Source organism: Palaemon carinicauda, chromosome 5 (assembly GCF_036898095.1).
Source record: "Palaemon carinicauda isolate YSFRI2023 chromosome 5, ASM3689809v2, whole genome shotgun sequence".
NCBI classification, from domain to species: domain Eukaryota; kingdom Metazoa; phylum Arthropoda; class Malacostraca; order Decapoda; family Palaemonidae; genus Palaemon; species Palaemon carinicauda.
Window position 1 is genome coordinate 169760683 of NC_090729.1, and position 21467 is coordinate 169782149.

Genomic DNA, 21467 nt, shown 5'->3' on the forward strand with positions numbered 1-21467 from the left:
TATTCGGTCTTATGAGCAAAAACGAGAAGTAGGGAAGACACTGTATTGCTTTAGATTATCTAACTTTAAAGAAACTTTTGTTATAGCAACAGTGCATAATGGCAGAGAACTAAGGAAGTTGGAAACGCCAACTAAAGAAGTTTCCCGATAAATTAGATAGGCTCTAGATATTAGAGGTAGAGGTATGCAAGCTGTGCTGTCTGTGTAGGAGGTGACTAATGACAATGAACTTTCTGCAGACTGCAGAGCTGTCCACTTACACATCTAGTTCAGTGCTCACAATCAGTGTTGTGAAGAGAGCAACGAGGAACCTGAAACCACACAAGAGAAATTTGTATTTCTTTCGAAGTTTTTAACTCAAAATATACTTAACTGAAGGGAAAAACACGCACGATGGTTAAATGGGGAAATAAAACAAGATGAAAGGCAAAGGAAAAATGTAGAATTAAGAGCAACTCACCAGCTATTGATAATTGGTGTGTGTGCAGGAACTTACTTTAGATCAAGGTATTTCAGGTAATGCCATTACATTTATGTGATGTTATTACGTCGTGATTTTGTTTAAAGGTTTTATTATAGGTACACTATCTATGTGGTTGTTTCTTGCTTGTGAATACAGTATGCAAAGGCCGCATACACGAAGCTTGCGTACATCGTTATCACTCCAAAATCAAATCATTGTTCTCTACATTCAGATCTCCCTGGACAATACTATCCTGTTCGTAATAATAGGCAGGCAGTTAATTCTAATAGCCAGGGCATCATGAGGCTCAATACTACACAGTATTCTAGAAGTTTTATTCCAGCTGTTACAAGTTGTGGAATGATCTTCCTAATCGGGTAGTCGAATCAGTAGAACTTCAAAAGTTCAAAGTTGGAGCAAAAGTTTTTATGTTGACCAGGCTGACATGAGTCTTTTTATAGTTTATATATGACATATCTGTTTTTAACGTTGTTAATAGTTTATATATGACATATCTATTTTGACGTTGTTACTGTCTGTAGAATGATTTAATGTTAGTTTGTTCCCATCATTTATTTATTTCCTTGTTTTCTTTCATCACTGGGCTATTTTTCCTTGTTGGAGCCCTTGGGCTTATAGCAGCTTACTTTTCCAACAAGGGTTGTAGCTTGGCTAGTAATAATAATAATATTAATAATAGTGCCATAGCCTCTGTACCATGGTCTTCCACTGTCTTGGGTTAGAGTTCTCTTGCTTGAGGGTAGACTCGGGCACAACATTCTATCTAATTTCTATTCCTCTTATTTTGTTAAAGTTTTGTATAGTTTATATAGGAAATATTTGTTTTAATGTTGTTACTGTTCCTAAAATATTTTATTTTTCCCTGTTTCCTTTCCTCACTGGGCTATTTTCCCTGTTGGGACCCCTGGGTTTATAGCATCCTGCTTTCCCAACTAGGGCTGTGGCTTAGCAAGTAATAATAATAATAATAATAATAATAATAATAATAATAATAATAATAATAATAATAATTCTGTTTTAGGATAGACGTCTATGAACTGTTCACACTTCTTCTATCTCTTTTATCTGTCTCTAGCTTCCGCCGCTGTGCTCTACCACTATTTAAGTTATTTCTTATTGTTTAGGATTTTCAAAATAACTGACTAGCAAGTACTTGATTCTTAAAATGACACGCCAATCAAATAAATGTAAATGTAGAGAGTTTAAACCCCATCTTGGTGGCCACGGTTTCAGTCCTCCCTCCCCAACAGAAATTTACATCTCTTGATTTGGGCTGCAGCCAAATGATGTTCAGATACATCATTGACTATTCCTCTTATCAACATTACATCCGTTGTCATTTCTTTTTATCTACTCTTTACGAACATACGATCATGCATGTTCTTCTCCTTGATATATTCTCTATCTTTCCTTGTTGATACCCACTCGATTACTATAGTGACTATATAGTTCGAGGTCCGAACGTTGCATTCATTTCATTAATCGTATGACCAATGGGTTTTTTAGTAGGAAAGCTTTTCCCGTCCGTAACAATAATAAAACCGTTCTTTCCATTAGATTATTTTACTGAAATATATTTTTTGCGTGTTTCTACCATTCTGCCTTCTTTTTCAAGAAGGTTGAGATGATTTCCCAAAAATGTTGTTGGTGACTTCCCTTCCATTAACCAGTTACTGTTTTGAGACACCAGACTTAGTGGGGGTGTCTCTCTGAGAAGCTGATGACAGGAATACAGATAAACCGTGTCAAAGAGTAGGATAGAATTTAAAAAAAACAAGAGAGCAAGCCTTTTTATAAGGAGAGAAAATGATCTTATAGTATTATTAGAAAAAAAATGGTATCGTGTTATGATACATGTTATAACTGCTTTGGTTCCTATGATATATTTATATTTATATTCTGTTTTAGTGTCGAGTTTATTGAAGAGGATTGGTAATATCAATTACTTTAATTGGCTATTTTTGGATGGTGTAAATTATGACGTTTCCTTTGTAATATAAGCCTAAGTGAGTATCATATGGCATAAGATGATTGCTAACATAGATAAGTTTATGGATTTAAGTAATATATAGGGTAAAACTGTGAATGTATGTTCTTATATGTATGTACATATAATGAATAAAGTAGAGAAGTAAGTGTGTTTAATTCTGGTCTATAGTAACCCGAGGCCACGACAATGAGAGAAATGAATATGCGATATTTATTATGTATGTATGACAAAGGGGATGGATGTCAGTCACACCTCACTGTAAATTAAGCAAACGTCAAAAGGGCAGTATAAAGGAAGCACTGGCTTGGTCAAATTGAAGAAATTGTTTCATTATCATCATCATAATCATTATTATTATTATTATTATTATTATTATTATTATTATTATTATTATTATTATTATTATTATTATTATTATTATTATTATTATTCAAAATAGAATATTTTAAGAGCAGTAACAACACCAAATTAGATATTTCATACATAAACTTAAAAAAAAAATCTCATGCAATGATACCCCACAACAGGATATTGATACTGACAAATAAAACAGTGGGGGGGGGGTTATAAAATGACGTGGCCAGAGTATAGTGAAGAGATTATTATGAATAAGTAATGGAGACTTGGAGAGATATGAGGTCTCAAAGATTGATAAGGTTGCGCATACGATGGAAAGGTTCCAATGACTCAAATTCAGAAAAGCATTGTATGTGAAAGCAAAAGGAAAATGCCTATAGGAATGTTCAGGATGTCATGAAAAAAGAAGAATTATACCTTCTGAAAATCTATGGAAAAAGTGCACAAAGCGTAGTGAAGATAGTCAATTTCTCAAAGAAAACAAGTTCCTAAGAAATTAATTGCCATGATGATATTCAATAACACCATGCATTTCTATAGCTACTATTTTCAAAGAAGGTAAAATTTTATTTGAAGTTCAGACTGGATTTATATTCAGAAAAGCAGTCAAGTCATCATGTAGGAAGAAGAAGTTTAGACACAAATAAAGAAGGAATTTACTAGATATTCTCAGCGTACTTTTAACGAGCAGAAATGTTTTGAAACGATGTCAGTGGAATATAAAAAATCAGGCTTTATGTATCAATTTCACCCCATTTAGTCAATTCTAACGATATAAGAATAATTTCTGTAGTATAAAAATTCACTTATGATTTACAGTTATACATTTATAAGTAATCTTCCCAACGGTGAAAATGACTAACACATTGACATTTGGACACGAGAACTTCGCTGGCTTCGTAGTAATCTGTCAACCAGATTCTAGTCACCTGACTTCCTATTGTTATTTTGTCTTTCTTGGTTTAAGGAAAAAATCCGCAAATGTAATTATCTGAATAGAAGACAAGTATATGAAAGTTTATCAGTTTGTTGGCGGAACGTAGTTTAATGTGTTAGGCTAGATATAAGTGTGTCTTAGGGAATGCGTAAATTGTCTCAGGCTAAGTGAGCAAGTGGTCTCATTGGGTCAACGAAGTGTCAGCTGGAGAGTGGGTGTAACCACTAATAATTATTTTCTCTGTAAAAGACGAAGAGTGAAGGAAGGTTAATCTTTATTTCAAGGGAGAACAGGTATTATTGTTATTCACCCTACCCTAGTTAATGAGAGGTACATTTGTAGACTTGTGTGACGTCTCGCAGATTTCCCTTGGATATGCGGTTTTTTGGTTTTTTGTTTTACTGTAGCACAATATTCCTTAACCAATTTATACCAACATTGGTGAATATATCCCTAGTTTGAACACCCATTACCTAGTCTGGAGGTTAAAAACTGGGAGTGAAGCTTATGGGTAAACAAAGAGTATTGAGGCTTAGCCTGAGGGTAAGATAAGAGTACTGCAGTCAAAGGGAGTTCACGGGAGACATAGTCTCCGCTGGTTAGATAAGGATACGGCTCTTAGGTTACGTGGATCTTGTTTTTGTTTCCCTTTTAAATTTTTTTTTTCATCATAACTAATCAAATTTTTAAAAATTTATAAATCAAAGAAAAATATGGGTTTCCTCCAATATTTTACATTAGAACAGTTCAAAGTACCATTAGATAAACCAGGAAAACTTATGATTCTATTCATTAGGAATATTGTGCTACAGTAAATAATTACTGGGTAGGCTAATCTAAAAATACGATAAGGGCTTTTGTGTATCGGAGGCCACTTCCTCCAGCAAGCATAAAATATGGACACCAACTAAACTAAACTTCCCCCCCTTACTTAACCTACAAGCCGTGTCCTACGTACTAATGCCCCCTGCGACCCCCCTTATACTGCTGTATTCTTAGTCAGCCGTCATCATACATGCAGGTGCCCGCTATTATGCATACACCCCAAATGATGTCTGCTGCTGCAAAATACGTCTATAAAGTAATAGTATGACAAAACCTGAAGTAACTTTGTATAACTCCATTCTGAATATTTTTTTTTTTCTCCATGAGACCTCTCAATTTAAAAAGATTGACATACTAACAAGGATACATCCTACTGGGTAGCTTAACCTAACCTGCCAAAGTGAACAGTGCTTGGTTGATATATGATACATCAATGTCTAGCGAAACTGCATTGCGGTAATCAAAATAGACAATTGTTTGCCAGTTTTCTTTGTATGACTTATGGGGCTGGAGCATAACTTACGTATTGATCGATTAAATTGTGAACTCTATTTCATTTTCAAAGTCCATTGCGTACTTTTGGAAGACTTAAGTAGGAGTCACTGCTCGTGCACTGATTGCATTAGCTTTTGCCAGCTTTTCTGTTTTTTTTTAATGACTTAATTATTTCCTAGCTTTATTAATCAATTAACCCTTTTACCCCCAGGCTATTTGGAAATTTCTCTTGGAAAATGTCTGAATTTTCTCAAAAAATTATCAAAAATATGAAAATAAAGATTTTATAGCATTTTTTTGCAAGGACGTACCGGTACGTCCATGGGGGTAAAGGGATGGCTTTTGTGAAACGTACCAGTACGTCCTTTGGGGGTAAAAGGGTTAAGAGGTTCCAATTACAGTACTGTATTTATGTTCTAATTCCCAGATATTGTTTTACAACAACCATTTTTTCCCATCCTACTCCTCATATCCAACATGATTTGGATCACATGACTGTCTCTAAGAGAGAAGTACAATTAATTTCAAAATTTACGGTAATTGTTTACGCTGAAAGCGCTTGGCGTTCGGTATACGGTATAACAATTGTCGTTTATGTGAAAGGGAATGGAAAAGATATCCTTGAAATAATGACCCATGGGGATGGCGTGCGCAGCACATCCATATACCACTTGCCAGAACAGAGTAGTGATGTTATGTTTGTTTTTGCAAGCGAATCCAGCCATGACGGAGCAGAGACAATTTGAGGGACGTGATATGAATTAAAGGTTATGATACTTTAATTTCCAACCACTTACATGAACTATATATTTTACTAACCTGTTGTCTTGTGTTTATTATGTACTTCTGACCATTACTATTGTGGCAAATCACACGTATTTGGTGTTTCCCCACTGGAAACCCCAGTTTCCCACTGGGATTCCCCACTATAATTGTATTTATATTGAGGAGGGGTAGGAAAACTCATGAACGGGTGGTTTGCTCTAATGTTCAGGGTTAGAAATCGACGATACATAGTGAGTAGAAAAGAAATGTGGTTCATGGATTTGGCAAGAAATTAAAAGTATCATAAGTGTAGTGTTCCCCTCAACCTTTATATAGACTATACTCAATTTTTTATAATGAGGCGCATTTGCACTGATTCGTAGCAGTGCTCTTTTAGCTTGGAAAAGTTTCCTGCTCTCTGATTGGTTAGAATGATCTTGTCCAACCAATCAGCGATCAGGAAACTTTTCCAAGCCAAAAGGGCACCGCTGAGAGTCGGTGCAAATCTGCCTCACTAAAAGAAATTGACTATAGTTAACCTTTTCTTTTTCAGAATAAAAGTAATAATTTTCATTTGATTGAACTAGTGGCTGCAGGAGGCTCACTTACCTCTTTTAACTCTCTATTTAATTAGTTTTCTGGTCAGTTAAACCCCAAGTTCTTTTTCATAGATATCTCATTTTTTTTTTTTTTTATACAAAAGACCAATTTTTTGTGTACATTGATGGTTATATTATACATTATGTGAAATAAAAAATGCATCCTTGGAAAATTATTTGTGGTCGGAAGAAATTTATTAATTTCTTTGTTTTTAGACTTAACTGAGCACCATTACTTTGTAGCACAATATTGATAAACCAATTTTTACCATTATAATTGAATATAACTTTTCTAAAACACTAGAGTAGTCCCCTTAACTTAATTTGGCAGTTAAGAATTACTTAGATACCAAATTTTATTGAAATACCCTTTTTACTGCGTTTGTTTTGGCCACCATGACAGGAGATCCTGAGAACAGTTCATAAAATTTCTGACGGATGGTTCTCCTGCCCAAATTTTGGTTTCCCATTTGTTCTGACACGAAATCAAACCCTTGTCCTTTACGTAAGAGATTAATCAGCGTGAGATGGTGTTCTGGCTTTAAAAACTTTGAGTGAGGTGGCAGCTAACACTCACAGAAGCGGGTGGCTAGCAGGGGTAGCAGGAGAGCACTGCCGTTATTTTCCGTATACTCACTAGCTTAGCCAGTACAGTATTTAAATAGCCTCCGGAGAGAGCAGACATGCTCCGCTGCCTCTCCGCTTTCTGTAACTGGCTGTTTAAACTTTTATTTTTCTCATTTGGGGGATGACTGCTGTTTTCTAAGTAAACAGCATGCAGCTCTTTCCAGGTATGGTTGGTCATGTTTGTCACACGTTCTGATCTTAGGGACGAATCCTCATTAGCATTGCCCATTGGGCAGAGGATGTATAAGAGGAGTCTCCCAGCAGCGAGAACTAGGAGCAGCCATCTTCCCAGTGGGAATGGTTCTGCTAAAGGTGAAAAAAGTAGAAAAGGATTCTCCCAGATTTTCTTCATCTTCTACAGTAACCCCCTCCCTCTTGTCTCTGCTTGTTCAGTCCCCTCTGGAGGACGAACAAGAGGAATGTGTCTTTTCTTCCGTGAAAAGTCCTCCATTGATGCTTTTCATGAGCTATAGCCTTCCTTCAAACTTTTGGGTTCCACTTGAAGGATTGGCTAATGGAGTTGAAGCATGGTACACTGTAGGAGCATCATTTTCTCCTACCGGGATTGACCCAGTCTCATCCCCTTCCTGTGCCGAGAAAAGGGTTTACCTTCTCTCTGTCCCTGTTCCTTAAGCCTCTTCTGCAGTTCCTCCCACCGAAGTTTTGCTGGTTGACACTGTTAATGGTAACAACCTCACTCACCCACCCTCCAGGTTAAGAATGTGCACTGAGCCTGCTCCATGAAGGCAGTATGTGGTTGTCCTTAATTAAGAGTACTCCTCCTCAAGTTTTTTTGCAAGCGTACTCATAATGCGTTGCTAACATGTTGTAACCCTTTGGAGTGAGCGTAGGAGCTCGCTAGCATTCTCGTGATTCGTCACCATGATCCTGCAGCTCTTCGGAGTGAGTGGGGGAGCGGATGCAATCCCTCCCTGTAACCCAGTGAGTTCCTTATTATTCCATCATGGGAGTGAGAGACACTAGCCTGCCGATTGCAGAACAGGCAGGGGTTTCTTCCATTTAGGGGGAGATGTCTGTTTACCATCCCATATCCCTCCCCTTCAACTTAAACCTCACTCTCGTCAAGCAATAACACAGTAGCATCCTTCCGTGATCTCGCCGCTCCTTTGTCATCTGTACCTAGGTCTAAGGCTCCAACTCAGCCAGCCCCCCCCCCCCCCCCCCCTCCCCTCTCAAGTATCAATCTCTCACATATCTCGGTATCAGAGACACGTAGAGACGGGGAATTTGATATTCCACCGATCTAACCCAGACCTACTATGGAAGGATCTTGGCCTAGATCTTTCAAAAGTTTCTCAGATGCGGCTTAAGCTTCGGCAGGAATTGCCTCCTCTAAGAGACACCTTGCATCCTTGTTTCGCACGAGCCACACACAAGCACAATCCTTTAGCACATTCTTATACAGTTATCTTCAGGGATCTCGACTCTGGAATGATTCAAGATATTGTCAAAGCAGCCTTATCCACCTGAGTTAACTTTGATGGTGACTTCAGCTTCATCATATCAGACTGTTGAACTGCTTTATTTTCCTTTGACAACAAGGACGTCTCCAGGGAACTTCAGGTTTTGTCCTGCATTTGCACAGTCTGTCCTTGGTGAACCTACTTATTCCTCTCCTGAAGGGCAAGGGAGACCCTAGGCTTGCTCTATCGCACCCCTAGGCCTGCTCTATCACACCCCTAGGCCCAGGTTAGTGATTCCATTGTCTAGGGTGCTAGCTGGTTCAATACGGAAGGTTAGCTTATAAATCTCTGAGAGGAATGAATCCCTTAGGGCTGGTAATTCGTCGAGATTACTTCTTCCGCCCTATTCAAGGCAAAGAAATATTGTGATATCCCTTTTCCCCTGCCTTTAGCCCCGGCAGTGTCAGCCTTAGCTTAAGGCCTCTTAGCAGAGAAGTTGAAAGCACAATCGATGGCATTCTCTGGCAGAGTCACCTCAGGAAGGGAGAGTCTGGTGAAGGCGACCCTTCAAGCCTCCTGTTCGTGAGCCACTGGTCGAGTACTGTCGATTCCCTGGCTGACACTGAAGATCTCTCCAACCGTGGCATAAGCAGGTCTTCAAAGACATCTTCCTCTGGTGCCAGGGCGGTAGAGTTCATGGCCCATAACGCAGCCGACTAGTTAGTCAACTGGGTCTAAAAGAACGTGAGTCTGTTTTCTCCAAATCCCTTTGATAAGTGCCAAAGAGGGAGGTTGTCCTAGTTTTCAAACCCCGTCTTTGTCCCCAGTGGACGATATTGATGCAGTTATGGAGAAATGTAAGGAAGCGAGTCGCGACTAATGTTTTGACTTTGTGAGGTTTGCTATTATAGACCTGTTTGCAATGTCCCTCTTACTTTACTTTTACGGCAGATTTTTCGGTCCCATACAGCAGGGGAACCCCACTCTCTACGGAACTTCCACTGTCGTTATATCTTGTTTGTTCAGAGTATTCAATATTTCATATCATGTATTGCTCATTTACTGTTGAATGGTCGATGTCATACGGCTCATGGAATAAGAAAGTCTTCAGTTACCTCTTGAAAGCCTTAATGTCTTCTCAAGAAAGTGAGTTTGTTGTCTAACCTTTCTGTGACGTTAATAGCTCCCCCTATAGCAACATGCAGAATGGTTCTCGGACCTTCTGCTGCTACAGAAGTTCCGAGATAGTTACTTCCCTTATACGACCTTCTACGTCAACCACACTCGTAGATATCATAGAGCAGTCACATCCCTACTATTTAATACTTGAAGTGAATCCATCATCACCTCACTCAGAGAAGTTTTTTTGTGGCCAGTTATGAAAAGGAGATTTAGATAACTCAGGGTGTCCTGTATCGCAGTTTATCAGGTGAAGTGGACATTCTTTTTTGGTTGGTGCTTTTATACCCCTGTCTAAAGATTTTTATTATATCCCTAAGAGAAAATATTTTGTTCAGTCTCAGCGTTAAAAAGCTAGGCTATCGCTCAGCCTTAAGCCAGATCTTTAGGTTGAAAGGAGTCCTTTCCCTTTTCGGCAAATTATCAATGTTCATACGGAGCTTTGAACTAATTTTCTTGCTGTTGGAAGTGAGGCTGCTTCCTTGGAATGTGGCGAAAGTCCTCCATTTCATGAAATGATCTCCATATGAGCCATCGAGTCCAGTGACAGATTGTAACTAGACCCTTTAATGGTCTTCCTTTTTGCCCTAACTTCTGCAAAGAAGGTCAGTGGGTTGCATGGTCTCTCCTTTGGAATTGCCCATTCAATGGGAGTAGGTTACTTTCTCATCAGATTTTATCACCGAGACTCAAAATCTAGCTACAGCGGTCCCTAAGTTTGGACCCTAGCAGATATGAGTTTGCAAGAAGTAACCGATGACACAAATCAAGAGAGGTACAGTATCCGATACTCTGCAAGCTGACTTCTATCGACTGGAGGTAAGCCCCATTTTGCAAGTCACCTGAATATTTCTTAGTTCTTACATACAGTACTTGCATATTCCATTATGTCCCCAATCTACTGAAATGACAAACCTGAGGTTATACAGAAATCTAGATATAGTTACAGAGTGGTCCCTTACTCACTGACCATCACTGCACAGGCTGTCAACCTCTGATATTAACACTAACAGGTTCACGAGGTGTCAGGATCCCCATCCTAAACTTCCTTAAGCTTGGATGTGGCAGTCCTAGATCAATTTATCAGCCAGTTGATCGGACTTCTGCCCACCTATGGGTGGTCGTTTGCTCTCTTCTCTTTACTAGACCAAGCATTGTGATCCCGGGTTGCAAGCCAGCCAGTTTGGCTAGCAGGACTTCCTCCCTCCTAAGGATGTCTCCTCTACCAAAGGACGAAGGTTTTTATTTGCATAGGAACAATTCACGAATTTTAAAAGTAATTTCTATTTTTCCTCGCTATACAAACCTAATTCCTTTTGGTTTCACTTCTGCCAAATCCACCCTGCGAGTCCCAGGCAGCATTGAAATGAAGGCTGTGAGTGCTGTCAGATCCATATCACCAGTGAATACTGGGTGGCGATTGCCAGAACCTCAATAATTCTTCATTGGCCATTTCCAGCTTTTGCCAGAATCTTACTCCTGCTAAAGGACTTAAGTTTGTATAGGTAAAATACAAAATAATTTTAAAATTTGTGCTTTCAAGTGAAGAGCTGAAAACTTAGTTCCAAATTATGAAATTTTAATGAAGTATAAAGTGATAGACTTATCACACTGTGCATTGATATTTGTTTCTGTACATGAAGTCTATTGCCTTAGACATTAGATTTCTTATGAAACTTAATTAATAGTAATACAGACTATACAAGTTGGCAGTGTCTAAGCAAATTGGTGTTATTACAATAATTGTAACTAGTGTAATATGATGACAAATTTTGTCAATTAAAGTTTTCTATAAAACAGTTTTCTTGTATTTTTTTCAGACAGTGGTCATAGACCCCTGATTTACATAGAGGAGCGTTAAAAAGAATGGATGGGATCTCATCCTATCAGAGTGGCGGTAATATCAGCATGGAGCTCCAAAGATTTTCACAGAGTATTGGTTCCAATATACAGAAAATATCTCAAAATGGTAAGTTTTATATTCTTCATCCACTACAGTACAACACTTTTAATGAGGGTTTTGAGAGATTTTGACCACATAATACTAGCAGTATGTACAACTTGTAATATATAGCAGGTACAGTTCTGTATAGCCATGCATATTTGGTTTTGGCTCTAACTAAAATACTGTACATTAAAACTTTGGATTTTTAGGTATTAAGGATAATTTGAGAAAAGCATTAATAACCTGCAAGGATATGTTAATGCTGATACTACTTTTTAATGATTCAAGTGTATAGGTCAAACACAATTTACATTGATGTTTATTTGTTTTGCTTGTATATTCAATTCAGATTTTTACTTTTTATTAAAATGGCCATTACTGCAGTCAGAACAGCATTTGGTAGAATTTATATTATATAGTTTCTGACAATTGAGTTATATTGTCCGTAAATTGGATTGACTGGTTGTTTGTCAAAATACAACAAGTACCTTTAGCAATTAAGATTTCAAACATTTATGGAACCAGAGTAACATTGTCCTTTGTATTTTTATTTATTTTTGTATTTACAGGTATTCCTTACCATAGTGTTTTATGGATGTTTTGTAAATTTGTTCCTACACGATACAAACCTTCAACCATCAATAGGAGTATGACTTCAGCTAAGTTGGAGATGGCCTTTTGAAGTTTTAATAAGGTAACGGTAGTAGCTGATGTTTGGCGGGTAACCTTCTCTTCGCCAAATAGTGTCACTTTGACTTTGGACGCTGGAGAGTACAGGCCAACTTCTCAGTGTCTTCACGTGGCTGAAAATCTTTTGCTTTTTCTGTTTGCATAAATGGTATTGCAGAGAGTTGTGTTTTAGGAATGATAATGGAAGAATAAATAGGATATGCAGTATTTACTAATAACACTTTTTGTGCTCTAGTTTTCTGTGTTACCTGCCGTTAAACAATAGGGTATGGTTCTCACAATTTTCGTACAAGCTGAGAATATGCATGGCTGGTCCTGGCCGGGAAGGAAAGGCATCACTCTTCCCTCTCCTTTCCTGGATGAAAAGCATCACTCTTCCCTCTCCCTTCCTGGATGAAAGGTGTCACTCTTCCCTCTCCCTTCCTGGATGAAAGGCGTCACTCTTCCCTCTCCCTTCCTGGATGAAAGGCGTCACTCTTCCCTCTCCCTTCCTGGATGAAAGGCGTCACTCCTTCCTCTCCTTTGCTGGATGAAAGGCGTCACTCTTCCCTCTCCCTTCCTGGATTACACACACACACACACACACACACACACACACACACACACACACACACACACACACACACACACACTCTCTCTCTCTCTCTCTCTCTCTCTCTCTCTCTCTCTCTCTCTCTCTCTCTCTCTCTCTCTCTCTCTCTCTCTCTCTCTCTCTTTTCTGAAGAGTGCATTACAGTACATGTTGAAGAAATATCAGCATGCGCTGCTACTGCTGCTTCCCTTTCACCGGTTGGAGAGTTCCAAAGACGTGCGCTGAGGAAGAAGTCGCTGAAGAGCATTTCAACCAATCAACCATACTCTTCAGAGTCTTAGTCGGGTTCTTCTGCATGGTTTCAAGGAAGGAACAATGCTGTTCCAAAACCTAGGAATGCATTGAGGTACAAAGTACAAGGAATCATATCCCCGCTACCAGTACTAAGTTTTGTAAGAGACAAGGCACAAACTTTCTTGGTCAAGAAGCAGAGCCTTGCTCTCGTCCTACTCACGCCAGGAACTTTCCGTGAATGCTTTGATGATTCCTCTCTCTCTCACACAAATTTCGAGTCGACCATGATCTTCATAATCAGACCTGACAAGTTCTTGTGATATTGCAGACTTCTTAGATTGGTCTTCTGGCTCTCATGAGCAAAGAGCACCTTCTCCACCTGCACACGTGAAGAAGGTTCCTGTAGTCTTCTATCTCTATGAGATGATTATCCACCAACAGGAGCTCATTGATTTCCTTGAGACCTTACTCTGCAAGACTACACTCCACAATACCATCAGACGATGCTCGACAAGCACAAGAACGATTACACAGACAATTACAATCCCTGACCCAATGTCCACAATCACCTCCACGATTATGATTGCCTTAATGTTTGTGTTCACGAGCACTGTCGTCTTCACAATCACCTTCACGTGTATCTTTACGCACACAATCATCGCCTACTCCATGTACATGATCACTAGCACACACTCCACACTTGCAATTGCCTACAAGCGCACGATCATCTCCACACTCGCGATTGCTTCCACACGCACCATCCCCTCCACAGTTGCGATTGCCTCCACATGCACCATCACCTCCACAGTCGCGATTGCCTCCACACGCACCCATCACCTCCACACTTGCGATTGTCTCCACACGCACGACCTCCGCCATGTGTACGATCTCCTCCACGTGCACGATCACTTCCACACGCGCGATCTCCTCCACGTGCACGATCATCTCCACGCGCACGATCACCTCCACACTTGCGATTGCCTCCACGAGCACCCTCATCTCCACACTCACGATTGCTTCCATTCTCACCCTCATCTCCACCCACACTCGCGATTGCTTCCATTCGCACCCTCATCTCCACACTTGCGATTGCCTCCACGCGCACGATCTCCTCCACGCGCACGATCTCCTCCACGCGCACGATCTCCTCCACGCGCACGATCTCCTCCACGCGATTGATCGCCTCCACACTCGCGATTGCCTCCACGCCCAGGATCACCTCCACACTTGCGATTACCTCCACACTCGCGATTTCCTCCATGTGCACGATCACCTCCACATGCATGATCACCACCACACTCGCGATAGCGTTCACGCACATTAACACCTCCACACTCGCGATTGCATCCACGCTCATGATCACCTCCACGCACATGATCTCCACGCGCATTATCACCTCCACACTCGCGATTGCCTCCACGCGCATGATCACCTCCACGCGCCTTATCTACTCCACGCGCTTGAACACCTCCACACTCGTGATTGCCTCCACTTGCATGATCATCTCCACACTTGCGATTGCCTCCACACACTTGCGATTGCCTTCACGCGCATTATCACCTCCACACTCGCGATTCCCTTCATTCGCACGATCACCTCCACACTCGTTATTGCCTACACGCACAGGATCACCTCCACACTCGCTATTGCCTACACGCACAGGATCACCTCCACTCTCGCGATTACCTCAACACTCACGATTGCCTCCACGGGCACTATCACCTCCACACTCACGATTGCCTCCACGGGCACTATCACCTCCACACTCACGATTGCCTCCACGTGCACGATCAACTCCACACTCGCGATTACCTCCACGCATACATCACTTACACACTCGCGATTGCTTCCATGCATACATCACTTACACACTCGCGATTGCTTCCACATGCATGATCATCTCCACACTCGCGATTGCCTCCACGCGCATGATCATCTCCACACTCGCGATTGCCTCCATGCACACATCACTTACACACTCGCGATTGCTTCCACATACATGATCATCACCACACACTCGATTGCCTTCACGTGCATTATCACCTCCACACTCGCGATTACCTCTACGTGCACGATCATCTCCACACTCGCTATTGCCTCCACACACACATCACTTACACACTCGCGATTGCTTCCACATGCATGATCACCACCACACTCGCGATTGCCTTCATGAGCATTATCACCTCCACACTCGCGATTGCCTCCACGCTCATGATCATCTCCACACTCGCGATTGCCTCTACACACACATCACTTACACAATTGCGATTGCTTCCACATGCATGATCACCACCACACTCGTGATTGCTTTCACGTGTATTATCACCTCCACACTCGCGATTACCTCTACATGCACGATCATCTCCACACTCGCGATTGCCTCCATGCACACATCCCTTACACACTCGCGTTTGCTTCCACATGCATGATCACCACCACACTCGCGATTGCCTTCACCCGCATTATCACCTTTACACTCGCGATTGCCTCCACGCGCATGATCTTCTTCACGCGCATTATCACCTCCACTCTCGCGATTGCCTCCACGTGCTCAGTCACTCGTGATTCCCTTCACTCGCACGATGACCTCCACACTCGCGATTGCCTTCACACGCACGATGACCACACTCGCAATTGCCTCCACACGCACGATGACCACACTCGCAATTGCCTCCACACGCACGATGACCTCCATACTCGTGATTGCCTCCACTCACACGATCACCTCCACACTCATAATTGCCTCCATGCGCTCGATCACCATGCGTTGAAAGTCCATGCATTACATTTCAGAATACCTTAGATGTCCAAACACTACTTCACTGCTTGAGCAGTATCGATGTGACCAGTCACTATGTAATCAGTTGTTTCCTCTTGTCCAAACGAGTGATTAGAACACCCCTGACCTATCTCTACTCCATTCGGCTGAGTGATGAGAATACCCCGGACTCCTCTCTCCTAGCATACTAGCGGGAACATAATGTAGCTATTTGGAAGGATGATCCTAGTATGTTCTTGTCTCATACCCGGGGCAAGAGGTTATGTTTCTGGAAATTCCCATCCCCAAGAATACGCACCTCATGTATTCACCGTACTGGTTAGACTTCATATGATTGGACACACTCGCCTGTTCTTCAGTGACTTTCGGGTCACAGAACTTCTGGCATTTTCATCATACCAGCTGTCCCAGTTCACGATACCAGTGGACGAGGTCCCTATAGTCATTTTCATTGCTTGTATGGGGTGCGAGATCTTCCATCAAAGATCGCTAAGTTTTACTTGTGCTGCTTTTTCCTATTGTTTCGTCTTAATATTAACTTTTTGATTGTTCACTCCCAGGTAGACAAGGTTCATTGCGCTTTTTCTCCATAATTATCGTTTCCGATAAGATCAGCCTTGTACCACAATGGGGAACCATACGATCTGTAGCCGTGATTGGGAATCATGCGGTTGGTAGCCATCATTGGGAATCATGCGGTTGGTAGCCATCATTGGGAATCATGCGTTTGGTAGCCATCATTGGGAATCATGCGGTTGGTAGCCATCATTGGGAATCATGTGGTTGGTAGCCATCATTGGGAAACGTGATCAGGAACCACGGAATTCGGAACCACAGAATCAGGAACCATATGATCGGATCTTACACTTGTCCTTTGGTTGATCGTTAACTTCAAGTCACCAGTTCACCTGTTCCCATTACCTGTTCTTTCCCATTGCTCACACCTCCAAGAAGAGGAGGAAGAGATCACCAAAGCTCAGGACAACCGATCTGTCAGTCTTTCGAGACTTCAACTAGTGCCTCTGTATGGTTTCATGAATGGAGCAGTGTTTTACCAAAAGTTAAAACCTGATGGGGTTTACGGTATGAGGCACAGCGATTGGTCTCTTACAAGACTGGGCATGAGTGCTACCGGTTAGGACATATGCAACCGCTCTCTACCCTCCCCCTCTGTGGGACGTTCCCGAAGTGCTTCGATGACACTATTGCTTGAGATCTCTCTACAGGATGATACTTCACCTCGACATAGATCTTCCCGCACTCAGAGACCGATCCATGACACGAGTTTTCCCCAGATGTTAAGATCTTACAAATCTTTCACACATTAGGAGTTGGAACAGGTTTATCAAATTTGATCTCAGCAATCATTCAAGCTCAGAGGTGCAGCATCATGCTCGTGCGGTTGTCGGCAAGGATCCTCTTCAGTCAAGGACAGGCATTCGATCACTCAGGCCTCTCAGGCGGAACCTCCTATACTCTTATCCAAGTATCAGATAGGATTTGCCCCTTAGACTACTCATGAGCCTCGGCTTTATCATTGCGATGAGCATACAGCATGACATTCAGATGTCACTTACTACTACCTTGCTAAAAGCTTAATGCCTTTCTCCAGGTTCACTGAAGTTATACTCCTATGAAAGGTCTCAGGTTTGAATGGTTAGGAAAATACAAATTGATTAGAAAATCTGAGATATTGCTGTAAATTTTAAAATCTATATATATATATTTTATCTTTATGTATGTATTTATGTATACATACATGCATATATATATACATATATATATATATATATATATATATATATATATATATATATATATATATATATATATATATATATATATATATATATATATATATTTTTATATTTATGTATGTATTTATGTATACATACATGCATATATATAATCTCTATCTGAATCTTTTATTACCTTTATAATCTACCAAATGTTAAAATTGCTATGCTAGTACAGTACTTTTAGATTAACATATCATCATAACTTTTCTTTTTAAGTGTACTTTTTTTAAATACAGTATATAGATCACCAGTTATTTGTTTCATGTCTGTCTTTTGCTATGGACACTGCACATATTTTTTGGGTGATTTGCCCTTTTTGAGATCTTGCAGTCAATTAAACTAAAAGAAATTATCTTGCCACTTTGGAAATTTGCAAAATTTATATGAGCTATTATTAATATACTGTATTGTTTATTTTCAGTTAAATCTATGCAACAGTTAGTCAATCAACTCGGGACCGACCAAGATAATCAACAATTAAGAGCCCAATTGTAAGTACTTATACTGTATGAGCTACTTGAGTTAAAAAGTAATTTTGGTACGGGAATTTTGTTTTATCACTAGTACAGCATTGTTGGAGACTAGTTCTATTGCTCCTAACGTGCTTGAGCAATGAAATAGTAAATTTTGCATTAGAGGAGAATAAGATACAGTACTAAGACGAAGCTTGTACTTATTGGATTTTGATTGGCAGTGGCTCCAACCTTTATTGTTTCTTATGATTTTTTTGTTTGTCATTGTTTTTTAGTGTTCAGTGTTCAGCAAGAGTCATCCCATCAGGCGACTGCGTCAGTCGTCTAGACAAATTCGCGCAGGAATAAATCACAAATATTTAAAGTAATTTGTATTTTTCCTAACCATACAAACCTCAATCTTTCACGTTCCCACCCCACAAATCCTTAGTGAAGATCAAAGGGCCATATTCAATATGCTGACGAGGGGCCGGAGCTTCCTTGCCACCTGCCAGTTATTACCGACACCATTATAAATTTTAACAGCCAAGTACCAGCTACACTTGAATCATACCCCTAACTCAGGTTTTTATAATTAGGAAAAATATGAATAACTTGTGATATGTTGTATTTTTAAATTCTGTGCTTCTAAATTGTAGGCATTAATCTAATTTATAGTATGATTATACAGTATGTTAAATAGTCTTTATGCATAGTTTTATCTGGAATTAAGCTTAGTTCATGTTTGTTTTTAAACTAAGGAGATTTATCATTGGAAATTGTGTTTTATTCATGTCTCTTTTTAAAGTACAGAGGTTTTATCATCTGGTTCATCCCAGTTTTATTTCTTAAGGGCTCAAAGTTTATCACTGAATTCCTTGACTTTACAGACATCAAGTACAGCATTATACTAATGGGTTAGCGAAGGATACAACTGTAGAATTACGTCAATTTAAATCTCTGACCGTACCTCATGGCCAAGATAGTCGAACGTGGCATATGCAGACAGAGAGGCTTACAAGAGAATTTACACAGGTGAGATAGAGGTCTCTTTTAACATAGAGGTCATGAAGCATTGTCGATCTGACCAAAATTTGTGTCATAAGTGCACATCATAGAATTATTTTTAAGATAGTAAAGTCAACATTGTGGATTTTTTTTACAGGCTCTTAATGACTTCCAAGCTGCTCAGAGACAGGCAGCTTCCAAAGAAAAGGAGGCTCTCAAGAAAGCACGGGCCGACTCAGATGCTCACTTCTTTGGTAAGTTATTGATATCCTTGCTTTTTTACCTGTACATTATCACGTTATATATTTGGACTATCTGTAACTATATTTTAGTGTGTTAGGACTCTTGGATGAAAATATACCAGGGATTTCTTTATTAACTAGTAATGAATGTCTTTTTTTATTTCTGCAGATGGACCAGGTCAAGGAGGAGCTCTCCTTGACCTGGAGGAAAAGAAAGCTCCTTCGACGCAATCACAGATGCAGATTCAAATGGAACAGGAGCAAGAACTTCAAGACCTTCAGGAAAGAGAAAGGCAAATTCGACAGCTAGAGGTAATATAAGTGTTAAAAACTTGAAATGAAAAGATACTCTACTGTAAAACTCAGACGCACAATATTAAAGGATATTACTTAAGAACTTTTTATAGGTTATTATTTTATCTAAATCAAAAGGAAGATAGAGAGATGCGCAAGCATTAACTTCAACATTGATGTTTATTATAAATTACTACAATGTCATTGATAATTTGATTAATAATGAGAATTTGACTGTGTGTTGTTTAAATATAATGCTCCACTAATGTTGAGAATTTACTGCAATGTTTTCTTTCTAATGGACTAATTGAAGAAAATATGCATTTTCAGTCTGATATTATGGACGTGAACCAGATTTTCAAGGACTTGGCTACCATGGTGCATGAACAAGGTGAAGTTATTGATTCAATCGAGGCAAATGTAGAATCTGCGCAAGTGCACGTGTCGCAGGCCTCGACTCAACTTACACAGGCTAGGCAGTATCAGGTATTTATATTTATTTACAATAATTTTGACTTTATTTTAGTTTTAGTGTTACTTTGTGTCTGCTTGATATATGGGACATGTTTTTTTTCGTAGCTGTAGTGTTATGTTTTGTAAAATGGCTACATTTGAAGTTCATGTAGTAATGCTGATATTGAAGCATTCTAGATCATTGCTACCTGTTACACATATCTGTATGATTTGCTTTTAGTCTATAGTTTTCTTATAAAATCGTGTGCATACCATATTGATGTGTAAGTGTCTTTTTTTATTCTATACTCTTATGAAAGCATCAAACTTTATTTTACATTTTATTTTGGATCTATTTGGAGAATGTATTTGGCTGTTTAGGAACAAGAAAAACTTATCTTCATATGTTCATTAAAACTCTTTACTTATACATTAGCCTTAAATGCATTGTGAGCAAAAAATCCAGACACTTCCATAAAGTAAAAACAAGAAGACCAGAACTGCTTGTTTGTGGGTTAGTGCATGCACAGAAATTGCACTAAGTCTATGATGGTTCGCAGTCATGTTCTGTGTCTGGGAAGAAGTTCTCTGCTCATAGTTTTGTGAGAGAAATTGTCATTTATCAAGTTGCTCATCTCATTCTTTTTTGTTTGTAATATTTAATATTGTTCACACTTTTGTCATTTTATGTTAATTTACTTGTACTTTTAGTTCTAGTTGTGGTGTTAACCTGCCACCAACAGTCAGTTAGTTGGCTTTAGTATGTTTCCATCAATAGATAGTAGTTTTCTGTAGATGCAGTTGACTAACTTTAGTGTTAAGTTTCAAACTGTGTTGTCACAAGAGTAGTTTAAGTGTGTTTTAGTGAGTCTCTCTCTCTCTCTCTCTCTCTCTCTCTCTCCTCTCTCTCTCTCTCTCTCTCTGTGTGTGTGTGTGGAAAATGAGGGAAATAAAATGTAAGATAGAAAATGCAGAACAAAAGATTATGCAGTCGAAAGAAAATGAAAAAAGGGACTTAGAAGAAAGGACACTTCAAAATATAAAAAGAAACCCCAAAGTACTTTACTCCTATGCAAAAAAGATGAATAAAAGGAGAATAGAAATAGGCCCTCTAAGAATTGAAGGACGGCTAACGAATGAAAAAAAGGAAATATGCAACATATTAGCAGAAAAATATAAGAGTGAGTTCACGCCAAGAATTGCGAATGAGAATAATGAAACAGAAATGAGAGAAGAAAATGTTGAATATCTAACGGATATAGATATTAATGAAGCAGATATTGTCACGGCTATA

General features: G+C 39.6%; 2 protein-coding genes across 7 annotated transcripts in view; both read left to right on the forward strand.

Annotated features, from left to right (window-relative positions):
• LOC137641610 (prostaglandin reductase 1-like) overlaps positions 1-21467 on the forward strand; it is a 581256-nt gene that overhangs the window by 219038 nt on the left and 340751 nt on the right. The window lies entirely within an intron of this gene.
• Positions 3703-21467, forward strand: part of LOC137641608 (syntaxin-7-like) — a 32351-nt gene continuing 14586 nt past the window's right edge. For 2 of the 3 annotated variants that reach the window (XM_068374327.1, XM_068374329.1), the window contains exons 1-7: positions 3703-3814; positions 11503-11651; positions 18146-18215; positions 19067-19211; positions 19342-19438; positions 19596-19738; positions 20051-20206. In XM_068374327.1, the coding sequence (XP_068230428.1) occupies positions 11549-11651; positions 18146-18215; positions 19067-19211; positions 19342-19438; positions 19596-19738; positions 20051-20206 (714 nt within the window). In that variant the 5' untranslated portion in view covers positions 3703-3814; positions 11503-11548. Of the gene's footprint in view, positions 3815-3910; positions 4062-11502; positions 11652-18145; positions 18216-19066; positions 19212-19341; positions 19439-19595; positions 19739-20050; positions 20207-21467 lie in introns of those variants that run through there. The other variant, XM_068374328.1, reaches the window with a different exon arrangement.